General features: G+C 56.7%; 1 protein-coding gene across 2 annotated transcripts in view; it reads left to right on the top strand.

Annotated features, from left to right (window-relative positions):
• TTC7A (tetratricopeptide repeat domain 7A) overlaps positions 1-11,588 on the top strand; it is a 118,622-nt gene extending 107,034 nt beyond the window's left edge. For both annotated transcript variants that reach the window (XM_055400912.2, XM_055400913.2), the window contains exon 20: positions 9,367-11,588. In XM_055400912.2, coding sequence (XP_055256887.2) covers positions 9,367-9,588 — 222 coding nt within the window. In that variant the 3' untranslated portion in view covers positions 9,589-11,588. The remainder of the gene's footprint in view (positions 1-9,366) is intronic.
• Positions 11,589-12,228: the final 640 nt, after the last annotated feature.

Genomic DNA, 12,228 nt, shown 5'->3' with positions numbered 1-12,228 from the left:
ATCACATGGAGGAGGAGCTGGACCAGGTCATCTTTATAAGTTCCTTGCTAACCCCAAGAGTCCTTGAAAACAGGGATTCCCATCTCAGCCTGATCTCTTGATTCCTAGCTCAGGCCCACGTAGCAACATCTCAGCCTGGTCCAGGTTCCCTCCACCTGGCGCCGTATTGCCTTCCAGTCTGCTCAGCAAATGTTTGTTTCTTGCAAAGTACATTGTCCTTCCCCCTGCACTTCAGACATTAGCTTCTCTGATAGATGCCTCCCCCAAGGTCACATCCAGAAACTTGATTAAGGAGCCAGAGGATGTGGGTTCTGTCATTAGGCCTGCAGCCAGGCAGACAGCTGCCTGCCCCTACGGTCGCAGATATGAGCCTACTGTCTCACCCCTCCCGGAAAACCCGGCCAAATCCAGTAATAAGTACGATTTTGAAGCAACAGTGTACCATTTTTTCATTTATGCTTATTATTGTTTGTAGCTATTTTCCTGAAATTGAGGCTGTTTCCAAGGGTGGGTTTCCATAGTAATTGAGTAGCTGTCCAGAGTGGCTCCTACAGATGTTTCTGAAATGGCCCCTTTTCTCTTCCTGGGGTGCCTTGCTGACTTGATGCAATCTGAGAAAGGACTGCCCACTGTGAAGTTTCAGGCAACCAGAGGGGCATCGGCTGCAGCGTAGGCAGCCTATCCCCTTTCCACACGCTGTGTTCCTGCCAGCATCCCACACACATGCATAAAGAATAGCAAATTTCAAGCCTGGGAAAGATTTACTAAGCACTGTTTTCCTAAAGACACATGAACACTTTTGTGTATTGGTCTCCAGCATTCCCTGATCTCAGTGTCTTCCTTGTACTGTCCTGAGACTCAGAACATCTGGGATCTAATCCTAGCTCTGGCCCTAATTCCCCTGAGTGATTGAGGAGAATCAATCACTTGGCTTCCACGATCCTAACGTCTCCCTTCATAAATGAATAATGAGCTTCATCATTCCTAGACCAGCAGTGTTATGATCAGATGAGCTGATATATGAGAAAGCACTTCTGAAAGTCTGCAGTGCAATATCAGAGAAGGCAGAACACAGCACACACGCCACACTCTCTAGTCCCTCGCCCAAGACAGACATCACTAATCGGTCACAGCACTTTTTCCCACTGAGCACAGATGGGATCTTGGGATCTTTTTCACCATGGTACTGCATAATGGGAGTCACTCCCCGTCAGTCTGAGTCAGCGTGGCACTTATGTAAGGGAGGATGTGGCCGAGAGGGGACTTCCTAGGAAGCAGGGATGCTGAGGGAAGGCACGGAGCGCAGCAGTGACTGAAGAGTCATCAGCTTCCTGAGAACCTCCCGAGAGGGGGCTCCTTTGAGGTCCCCTGACCTCAGTGGTAGGAGGGTCACCAGGCGCGGCCACCCACTGCCTCACTCTCCCTCCCCTCCGCCTGGCTGGGCCGGGAGAGTGGGTGTTTCGGTGCAGCCTGTCTCACTCCAAGTGCAGCTTGATAGCTTCAGCCAGGAGCGGACAACCATGACTGTATCCTTGCCGCCTGTGTGTGTGGGTGGCACCCCACCCGCTTCTCTATCAGGGACAGGTTCTGGGGGAATGGGATTTCCTGGCTCCTCTCCTGCTAGGCTGCCCTGCTCCTCATTGGCCCCTGTTCTTGGTAATGCTTCTTTCTTGGGACAGAGCTCCAGCTCCTGCTGCACCATCTCCCCAGAACCCTTTCCTCTCCAGGCACCCCAACCGCAGGAGGAAACAGCCCTGCATGAGCTGTGGCTCCTGTGATGTAATTCCCAGAGATGTGATTTCTGAAGCAGTCCTGCCTTGCGACCTGGCCTGTTCTCTCTCCAGATGCCCCTGGAAAGCCAGGAAGACAGTTCTTCTTTTTCTGTTTTTAACCTTTTATTTTGTATTGGGATATAGCCATTAACAAGGCTGGTGACAGTTTCAGTGAACAGTGCAGGGACTCAGCCATACGTACGCATGTGTCCGTTCTCCCCCAAACTCCACTTCCATCCAGGCTGGCACATGACATTGAGCAGAGTTCCATGTGCTATACAGTAGGTCCTTGTTGGTTATCCATTATAAATATAGTGGATATATTTGTTTACAAATATAACTCCCTAACTATCCCTTCCCCCAATCCTCTCCCCCAGTCCCCCATAATCATAAATCATAAGTTAGTTCTCTAACTCTGTGAGTCTGTTTCTGTTTTGTAAGTTCATTTGTACCATTTCTTTTTAGATTCCACATGTAAGGGATGGGGAAGACAGTGTTTCTGTCATCCATTGTCCTCTATGAGAGCGGCTGATGAATTATTCCCCTGCCTTCCCAGGTGGCTCAGTGGTAAAGAATCCACCTGCCATGCAGGAGCTGCAGGTTCAGTCCCTGAGTCAGGAAGATCCCTTGGAGAAGGAAATGGCAACCCACTCCAGTGTTCTTTTCAGGATGATCCCATGGACAGAGGATCCTGCAGTCCACGGGGTCAGAGTTGGACGTGACTGAGCATGCACGCATGCATGCATTGTCTCCCTGTGGCTCCCAGCGTGGCTGTCTTTAAGTGGACTTGGGGATCAAGAGCATGGCCATGACCCCAGAGAGCGTCTTGCCGCCCTCTCTCTAGGCTGGGGTGTGCCACTTCACGACTTAAGTCCTCAGAAGCTCCCCGCCACCATCCCTCTGAGTCCCTGAGGCAGGGCCTGAGTCAGCCAGGGCCAGGGCTCTGCCCCACCCAAACCTGAGCTTCTAGGTTGGGCCTTTTGCAGGTGCTCCAGGAATCCAACCAGAAGGCTCTGCTCTCTGAGGTCAGAAAGGTAAACTCTGGCTGCACAGAGCTCCTCCCACCCCCCGCCAGGGTCCCATCCGAGATGCTGGAGGGTGAGTGCCTGCGCAGTCTCTTTGTGACCCCATGGACTGTAGGATGCCAGGCTTCCCTGTCCTTCCCCATTTTCCCGGAGCTTCCTCAAACTCACGTCCATTGAATCAGTGATGTCATCCAACCAACTCATCCTCTGTCATCCCCTCTCCCCCTGTACCCATCTTCTATCTTGATTCACTACAAACTCATTTTTTGAAAAGCCAAGCCATTTTTGCCAGACTTAAAAAAGTGTTAGTTGCTCAGTTGTGTCTGACTCTTTGCGAGTCCATGGACTGTTAGCCTGCCAGGCTTCTCTGTTCTTGGGATTCTCCCGGCCAGAATACTGGAGTGGACAGCCATTTCCTTCTCCAGGGGATCTTCCCAACCCAGGGACTGAACCCAGGTCTCCTCCGTCTCTGCATTGCAGGCAGAGTCTTTACCGCTGAGCACCTGGGAAGACCCAGTCCTGGAGGATAGGACCACACAAGAGAGGCTCAGCCCTGCCAGCCCCTGGGTTTGGGGGCACTTAGAGATAACGTCTTCTTGTAATTAGTTCTTGGCTTACTTAGAGCAGGCAGGAATGTTACTTCTTGGTTCAGTTTTTCTTCTGTCAAATGGGGATAATAATGTGACCTCCAGGGGATAGTCTAAGGGCTCAGATGATGAAAGGACAAGTCAACACTGGGTATATTTTTGGTGCCATTCACAAGGCAGGCCAGGTGGCCCGAGCCCCACCTTGACTGGACTGCTTGACGTCACTGCCATGGCGGTTGTTCTTTTTGCTTTGAGCTGCATGAACTGTTTATGTGTTTTGGAGATTAATCCCTTGTTGGTTACATTATTTGCAAATATTTTCTCCCAGTCTCTACGTTCTCTTTTTGTTTTGTTTATGGTTTCCTATGCTGTTGTGAAAGCCTTTACCTTTACCTTTTTCATCTTGAAGTGTGGCTCCCGGGCCAAGTTCAGATGCTCTTGGTTTGCAGAGGGGAGAGAGATGCCCAGAGTCAAGTCTCAGACACTCATTGTAGCCAAGTTGCTCTGTTCTCTCAGAGCACAGTGAGTGACTCTGGCCAAGGTGCAGAGGTGCAGGATGTCAGCCCCAGCCACCCTGTGGATGGGACAAGTATGCACAGGGCGGGGCCAGGCTGACCTTGGCTGAGAGCAAGGGCAGCTGGCCCAGTGGGCTAGAGTCTGTGTTGAGAGACGAGGGGTACTTGAGACCCCCTCTTGCAGGTGAGGCTCTGTAGCTAAAGTGGTGGCTGGGCCCTCAGGCTGCTGGAGAGGAAGAACTGGGAAGGCCAGGGTCTGGAGAAGCCCTGCTCTTGGGCCCACAGTCTTGTTAGGCTGGTTGATGGACGAGGTGGACAGTGCCATAGCACAGCAGGGTCTCTGGTTCCAGGCCCCATGCCTGCTCTGGGCTTCTCCCTCCTGGCTGGCTTCCTAAGCTGTGGCAGGGGCTGAGAGCATCCAGACAGCCTGAGGAATGGGAGGACCCAGAAGTCTTGTGGGGGGTGTGTGTAGAAGCTGAGTTCTTGCACACACAGCCCCTCATCGGCAGAGTCTGAGCCTCTCCCCAGCTCCAGCGGGCAGGAATATTGCTTCTGTTTGACAGGAAAATTCAGTAGCAATGTCTTGCTGGCTATTTGGCCCCCTGGCGCAGTAGTTTTATTGTGAGTTTTCTTCCTGGCCCCTCCCCAGGGCTGCCTGAGATCTGCATTCCCTGCTGGGGAAGTGGAGGAGAAGGGAGGAGGGGATGGGAGGTGCAAGGTGTGTCCCCTCAGCCTGGGCCTCCTGTGTCCAGCGGCCCCTCCCCAGCCCCCTATGCCCACGCCGGCGCAGCCAGCACACAGCCTGAACCCTCGCCCCAGGCTCAGGAAGGTGGAGGCATGGTGTCTTGCCTGCAGCCCAGGACTTTGTAGGCAAACCTTAGGTCCGTGTGTGGACTTCTGGAGTCCACACCAACCCTGATGAGGAAGTGGACAGGAAGCCTTCGGTCAGTGTCACAGACTCAGTGCAGAGCCATGGGTAGGCATCGTTGGCTTACTTTAACCCCACAATCAGTGGTCAGGGGAAAGACTTACACGTATGGAGGGTTCAGCAGGGCTCAGCCCCCTCCCCTTGTACAAAGGCCAGCACACCCCAGAACAGGCTCAGGGGGCAGCATCTGCCATCACTGCCCATCACAGTGTTCTCGTCTGGAACCCAAAGTCCGGAGGCCTCGCTGCAGTCTCCTGACCTGGCCCTGCAGGCCTGGCTGTGCTCTGGAGTGGGCAGGACCCCCAGCCAGTCCAGGCTGAAACCAACCCAAAAAGGTCCAGCCCCCTGCCTTGAACCTGGGACTGGCAAGGGCCCCGCTGCCCAGGTCTCAGCTTGCCCTCTCACCAAGCCAGTGCTTGTCCTTGAGCCTGGCTGTGGCCTCTGCAGACAGATAGCACCAGGAAAGCCTCACTGCGGAGCCCCAGGAGGGAGGGAGGGCAGGCTTGAAGAGCACAGCCACCTCTGCTGCCCTGGAAGCCACCCCGCCACACACACACAGAGGCTCTGAGGGAGTCTAGGGGCTCTCTCTCTCATCAGGGGCCTCTTCCTGTGAGAGCCATGGGGAGCTCATCAGCCGGGGCTCATCAGCCAGGCCTTGGGTGGGTCTAGGAGTCGTAGTGTCTTCCCCACAACAGGGAGGTAGGTGGGCCTCCTGTGGCCCTGGAGCTGCCCAGCTCCAGGCGGGATGTGGCCACGTGTGGGCTAGGTTCTCAGCTGGGACAGATTCCTCATTCCCAGTCTGGTTGGACAGGTTGAGGCTGACACACCTGGAAGAATTTGGAGTGCGGAAGAGGGCCTGGGCTTGGCTGGAATGTGGACCTCCTTGAGGGGTGTGTCAGCTGCCCTCCACACCCCACCCCCATCCCTCCCCCAGCCACTTCAACCCTGGGATGACGGAAGGAGCCTTCCTGGAGCTGCCTCAGAGCTGGTCATGCCCAGGGCTCTTTCCTGCAGCTCCAGGGTCCCCAAGCAGGGGGCTCCAGGGACCAGGAGGCTCCAGCAGCCTCCAGCTGATGCCCGGCTTCCCAGCTGGAAAGGCTGTGACAGAATCCCAGGAATGTGCCTTGAGCTCAGAAAGAAAATTTCCAAAATAACTTCTATAAATACTTGAGGGAAGGGATGGGGAGGGAGTGTTCGGCCTGGCCTGCAGCTGGCCTAGCCCCGGGGCTGCTTCCCAGGACCACCTCCCCCACACAGCCAGACCTTCCTGCTGCCTGCCCCCACTCTGGGGACAGGCACTGAATTAACAGGGTGACACTTGTGCAGGACCCTCCCTCCCCCTCAGCCCCACCCCAGGCTGCAGCTCCTGGCCCCGCCCTGTGCCCTGTACTTGGGCAGGCCCCGCCAGCCTGTGTGGCCCTAGCAGGTCACTGAGCACACATACAGGCCTCCTGTGTGCCTGCTTTTGCACCCAGGACCATCCTCCTGCCAACACTCTCTTGAGCTGCTGTCCTGTGGGAAATCACAGAGCAGGGCAGGAGCCAGGGACCCTGTCTCTTTCAGTCTAAGAGGGGTCGGTCAGGGATGGCATTCAAGAGCCCACAGTAAGGAGCATGGTGACACGGTGGTGGTGTGAGCAGAGGGCGCCATTCTTGGGGAAGACTTCCTGGAGGAGCAGCAGGTAGATGAGATGTGGCCAGAGGCCCCCTCCTCCCTGAGATCCAGGGAGGGAGGGAAGAGGAAACGGATGATCTCGGGAATTTCTGGAGACTCCCCCCTACTCCCCACCCCCGCCCCATAGCCCTGCCCCTCCCTGAACTCCCGTCCAGGCGCAATGCTCCACCACATTCAGCAACTTGCACTTTGTTCTAATCCCTCCGTGGGCGCGGCTGTGGCCTTTCCAGGTCAGGCATCAGGCTGAGAGTCACTCAGCGGTCTGGTCTTCCCCTCTCAATGCAGGATGGGGCGGAGTCAGGAGGGGTATCTGGATGGAATTGAAATACCGGTTCTGTGTTCTCACCACCTCCCTGGAGACCTGGGAATGCGGGTGCTGAGAGGGTGACTGCCGATGGGCCCTGGGCACAGTGCCAGGCTCAGGGCAGAGCAGGTGAGACCTCGCACCCTCGTGGAGCAGGGCCCTGCCCAGTTGTCAGGCAGCAAACAGCCCTGAGTTGCTACCAAACATGAACCCGACGGGCTGGTGTCTCAGGCAGGTGGCAGCAGATCTTGTTACAGGCCCTGGGCCTCCGGGGCCCAGCCTGACCCCGGTGTCTCCTTTCAGGCTCTCAGGTTAGCACCCCAGGGTGGGGGGGAGGTGACTCAACCCCACCCCAGCCTGACCCCGGTGTCTCCTTTCTGGCTCTAAGGTCAGCACCCCAGGGTAGGGGGAGGTGATTCAACCCCACCCCAGCCCACAGTCTCCTCCATGGGGAGCCTGGCCATCCAGAGAAACCCACTCTCTGCACCCTCCCTGCCTGCCCCCAGCCCAGGCCCCTCTGTTCATCCTGGGTTCACTTCCATTTGCTGTTGGCCCACCGTGCAGCCCGCTCACAATTTCACATTCATTCTTACAGAATCCTCACAATAGCCTGTGAGGCAGGACTGCTCTATCCGATGGCTTCCAGACAAGGAAACAGCGGCTCAGAGAAAATGGGCCACTGGCCTGTGGTCACAGCCCCCGTCAGTGGCAGGGCTCGATTCTGACCCAGCCAGGTCTTCCGGCTCTGAGCCCTGTGTGTCCCCCTCTACACAGAGGAGCCGGCCCCAACCTCCTGGACCACGAGTAAAACCAACACACGACACCTCCTGCAGCCCTTCCCAGACACCCACACACTTGTTGAGATCAGGGGTTTTCAAAATCGTTTTTCACTAGAGAGCCCTCTTTTCAGACAGAAATCTCACATGGCAGCTGGACATAGAAAACGTGTGTGTAAACGCCACTACGGCCCCGCCCCCGCCCCAGGTGGCCCACTAGCCTTCCCCATCTGTCCTCTGGCGCTCCCCTGTGCAGAGCACTCCCAGGGCTCAAACCTTCCATTTTTGGTGCTTAATTTTGGTGTCTGGCGGCCTGTCGTCTTGCCTTCCTGCCCTCCTCCCTGTGGGCCCTGTTCCATCATGCACAGCTTGGGGTCCAGATCCCAAGGCCATGCAGTCAGAGCAGCTTGGCCCGGAGCCCTGCTGGACACGCTGAGCACTACTCTCTGGTCTTGGGCAGCCCTGAGTCAGCACTGCTCTCATCTATCCAGATCCAAGGACTCTGCTAAGGCTCCATCCTGTCCCTGGTTCCGCCGTCCTCCCCCTTCCTTCTGGCCCCCTGGATACCTGACCTCCAGCCAGCGCCTCTGACAGGCTTTTCTGAGGGCTTCCTGAGCACCATCTTTCACTCTTGCCTAATTGGTTGTGTTCCAAGCCCTCGGAGGACTTTATGAAATCAGGCATGTGCATCTTTCCCAGTGGGTCTCCATAGCAACAGAGGGCCTAACTCTGGGGAGTGCGGCAAGGAGGAAAATGTTCCAGCTAAAAATGTACACGGCCGTCAGTGGGCGGGCACCTGAGAGGGGGCTCCAGGCACACAGAAGGCAGCTCTTGGTCCCCGGCTGTCCAGGAAGTCAGTGTTCGGGTTTTTTCCTCACAACTGGGAACGAGAGGCTGGCCCCTGTGCTGCTCCCCCTTTGAGGGCTGGGATACAGGTTGGTGGGATGGTGCAGAGCAGCCTTTCTGAGACTGGAGGTTGAAAGGGGACCCTGGCCCCTCCACCTGCTCACCACCCTGTTCCCCCCACCTGCCACACCCTTCCCGGTGTGGGTGGACATAGAGGGGACAGTGTACCAATTTCACTTCTGCTTGAAGCCAAACAGCAGGGCCAAGCTTCCCAGGCAGCCCCGACCCCTTCAGAGGCCCTCCTTTCACCCAGCATCTGTCCCTGATCCCCAGCCATCTGGGGCCCCCACCTGCCAGGCCAGGCAGGGATGGGCTTGGGTCCCAGGAAGACAGGTCCCTGATGCAGGCACAGGACCTGTCTACCCACCACAGGCTTGAGGACCTCACAGGCCTTGGTCTCACGTGTCCCTGGGGAGAAGGCAGCACCACAGTGCAGCTTGGCGTCTCAGGGTAACAGACCCTTGGACTGAGAGCTCACATATACCAGCGTTGTTCAAGTGCTTTGCCTACATGTGGTGTCAGCGTCACAGCAACCCCAGACGTGGGCATGGTGGTCTTTCCCATTTACTGATAAGGGTGACCTGCTCAGGAGCCCTCAGCTGTAAAGGGGAGACTCAAAGCCAGGCCTGCTGACCTTAAAGGCCATCCCCTGGGACCAGGAGGGGACAGAGCTGCCCCAATGGGTGACCTGGGAGGCCGGGCTGGGACTGACACAGGGAGGGTTTGCGTAGGTCGGGGCCCTTGATAGTACCCCAGCCTGAAATGCAGGGTTCTCTGTAACTTGTGGCCGAGCCACTTGCGCTCCTTACCCTGACAGGCAGGATGCTTGCCCCTCCGCCAGCACAGCCTCATTCACCGCACCCTGTGCTTGCTCCCCAGGGTCTCATGCTGAGCCGGCTGGGCCATAAAAGCCTGGCCCAGAAGGTGCTGCGGGACGCCGTGGAGAGGCAGAGCACCTGCCACGAGGCGTGGCAAGGCCTGGGCGAGGTGCTGCAAGCCCAGGGCCACAGCGAGGCCGCTGTCGACTGCTTCCTCACCGCCCTGGAGCTGGAGGCCAGCAGCCCGGTGCTGCCCTTCTCCATCATCCCCAGAGAGCTCTGACACTGCCCACAGCCACGAGGATGGAGGGAACGGCCTGGTGGGCAGCAGGCAGGTGAAGGCGAGGAGTAAGGAGCATGGTCAGGGGAGGTCCAGGGCCTCAGGGAAATACATCTCTAGGGAACACGTCTGCCAGCTGCAACCCTGGTTCTCCTCGCCTCCCCCACCTGACCCTGCTCTCCCTCCAGGGCCAGCGAGGACTTAGAGCTGCTCCTCTGGAGCAGGGTGGACCAGATTTGCATCAGAAACAAACCCCTTGTTCGTTGGGACTCGGACATCGTGGCATCTGTGAGCAAGGAAGTAGCTGGCAGGCCTCATCAACAGGGGGCCGCTCCCCAGGGTACCTGTGTATCGTTTAGGTGTACAGTCAGGTTCTGAGGCTTGCATACCCCCTGCGCCTGTCTGGAAGCCCCTGTACTGTACCTGCCTTCAACATCTGTAACCTTGGGTTTCCCAGCTTTGCACAAGCTTTAGTCTCAAACCTCAGCTCTCTGCTCCCAAACACCAAAGATGAGCCCCACAAGTTGCCCTTTGGCTGGGCCGAGAGAGGTTCTGGGTTCCTTCCTCAGCCCCTTGGGAGATGGTCTGCTTGAACCTAAGTGACTGAGAGGCATGGTGACTGGACCGGTCCCCTGAGAGAGCTAGTGGGGGAGCCTCCCAGCTGTACATCACCCCCGCCCAGGCCTCTGTGCCTGAGGGAACGTGCTGGTCTCACACCCCACTCTCAGGCCACCTCCAGAGCGGTCATGGCTATAGGGTTTGCTGGCAGGTGGGAAGAGGATAGGCCTCTGCGGCCTTTCCCAGGTTTAAGTTAGTGGGTGGTGCCTGGCCTGGCCCTTTGTCTGATGAGGCTGTCAGGCCTCATTATGTTCGTCCCCTCTGTTGCCAAGTGCCTTTAAGGCCTCTGGTGTCTGGCCACGGGAACTGGGTTCCGGCCCTAACTAACCCTTCCATTTCTGTCCACCCCATCTCTCTGGAAGCATGCCTCGGCTGCCTCCTTAGGCCCTGCGCTGTAGCCCCAAGGCTACATGGCTGCTGGACTCAGCCCTTCCTGAATACCTTGCATCAGCACCTCATTCCTTCATGCCTTACCTTTCTGGGCAATGGGTACAACATAGATGCCTCTGGGGGTTATGATGTGGAGGCTGGCCTTAACACCTTTCACTAACCACAGCCCATTCTTGGATGACTCAAGCTCTGCCCTGGCCATTTGGTTTCCCCTTCCCCGGGGCCAAACAAGGATGGTGACTAGAGACCCCAGGAGGAGCCAGCCCCTCCTCTGTAGTCGGGCTGGCCTCTGTGTACATGACACCCTTGTCTACAGGGGTCCAAGGGCGGGAGTGAGGGATTGCTGGAGGGGGGGTCTTCCCTGCTGGCTTCCCTAGCCCTGCTGCACAATGCTCTTGGAATTCTCCCCAGGAAGTCAGCCTCCACAGGCCCATCAGGGAATTCTTTATCTGCACCTTGAGTTTAGTTTTTAAAGCTCCATCTGGTACGTTCCTCACTTGAAGGTGTGTGGAAAGGTTGGGCAAGGGCTGCCTGGGTTTGTCAGAGCCAGGTCTGTTCCTTGGAGGTGAGGGGATGTTGGAGGACAACCCCCTCCCCAACCTCCCAGCCCGGGCTCAGCATTGCACATCCCCAGGTGCTACCAGGGCCAGCCTGTACCTCCTTGCCTTCCCGTGCCAGGCCAGGGGACACTGTAAGGACACCAGATCCTTCTCCCACCTGGGTGAAGGATCTCTATGTGTGTATGTATGTGTATAAATATATATATATATATGATAGAGATCTATTTTTATTCTGAAATTCTGTTGGGGAAAAAATTCAACAAGAAAAAGCAGATGCTATCGGTTCACACTGGAATGCCCAGAGAGGTGGGCATTGAGTCCGTGGTAATGGGAAAGGCCAAGGCAACACCTGCATTTTGACTTTGGGAGGCCTTAGAGGGCCGGGCAAGTTGTTGACAACTCAAAGGTCTTGAATAAAGAGACCCATGAAGGGAAGGCTGGTTTGTGTGAAGCAGTGTTCATGTGCATTTATCTACCAGTTACCCTGGCCTTGAGTCGGGAGGAGGGTAGAGGGAGGGGCCCACTGAGGAGGTTATGACAGGGTCTGGGGGAGGTGCTAAAGACTGCGGTGGGTGGGAGAAGGCAGAGGGGTCCGGCAGGGCTGGCTGGAGTGGGCCTTGTTCTTCCAGCCCCTCGGGTGGGCTGGGAGAAGCCAGTGCTGGACTTGCCACCTCAACAAGAGAGACTGCCCTGAGGGCACGGCCAGGAGCGTCTTTAGCACCTGGGGGAGAGCCCAGGGGAGACAAGGGTGTGTGGTTAGGGTCCAAGCCACACCCAGATCAGCCACCTGCTCTGAGAAGTCCAGACAGGTTCTCTTCTCTAACAGATGTTATGCCGCATGTGATACACTAAGCCTGTTATAAAATGTGCATCAAAGGATGATGACAATTTACACAGAAGCCCTGCTTTCTCAGTGCGCCCCAAGGGATTATCTGGTAAGACACCCAAGGCTGCACCCATCCACCCTAAGGCTTCCCCCAGGCTCTCGGGGCTGGCCAAGACAGAGCTGCCCACTCAGCACCCTGGCCTCCTCCACCCCAACCCTCAGCCCTGTGGTCCACTCACGGTTTTGCTA

The sequence above is a fragment of the Moschus berezovskii genome, chromosome 11 (assembly GCF_049115385.1).
Source record: "Moschus berezovskii isolate FMDL1 chromosome 11, NW_MosBer_1.0, whole genome shotgun sequence".
Taxonomy (NCBI): domain Eukaryota; kingdom Metazoa; phylum Chordata; class Mammalia; order Artiodactyla; family Moschidae; genus Moschus; species Moschus berezovskii.
Note: the sequence above shows the minus strand (reverse complement) of the source record. Positions and strands in the feature narration are given on the sequence as shown.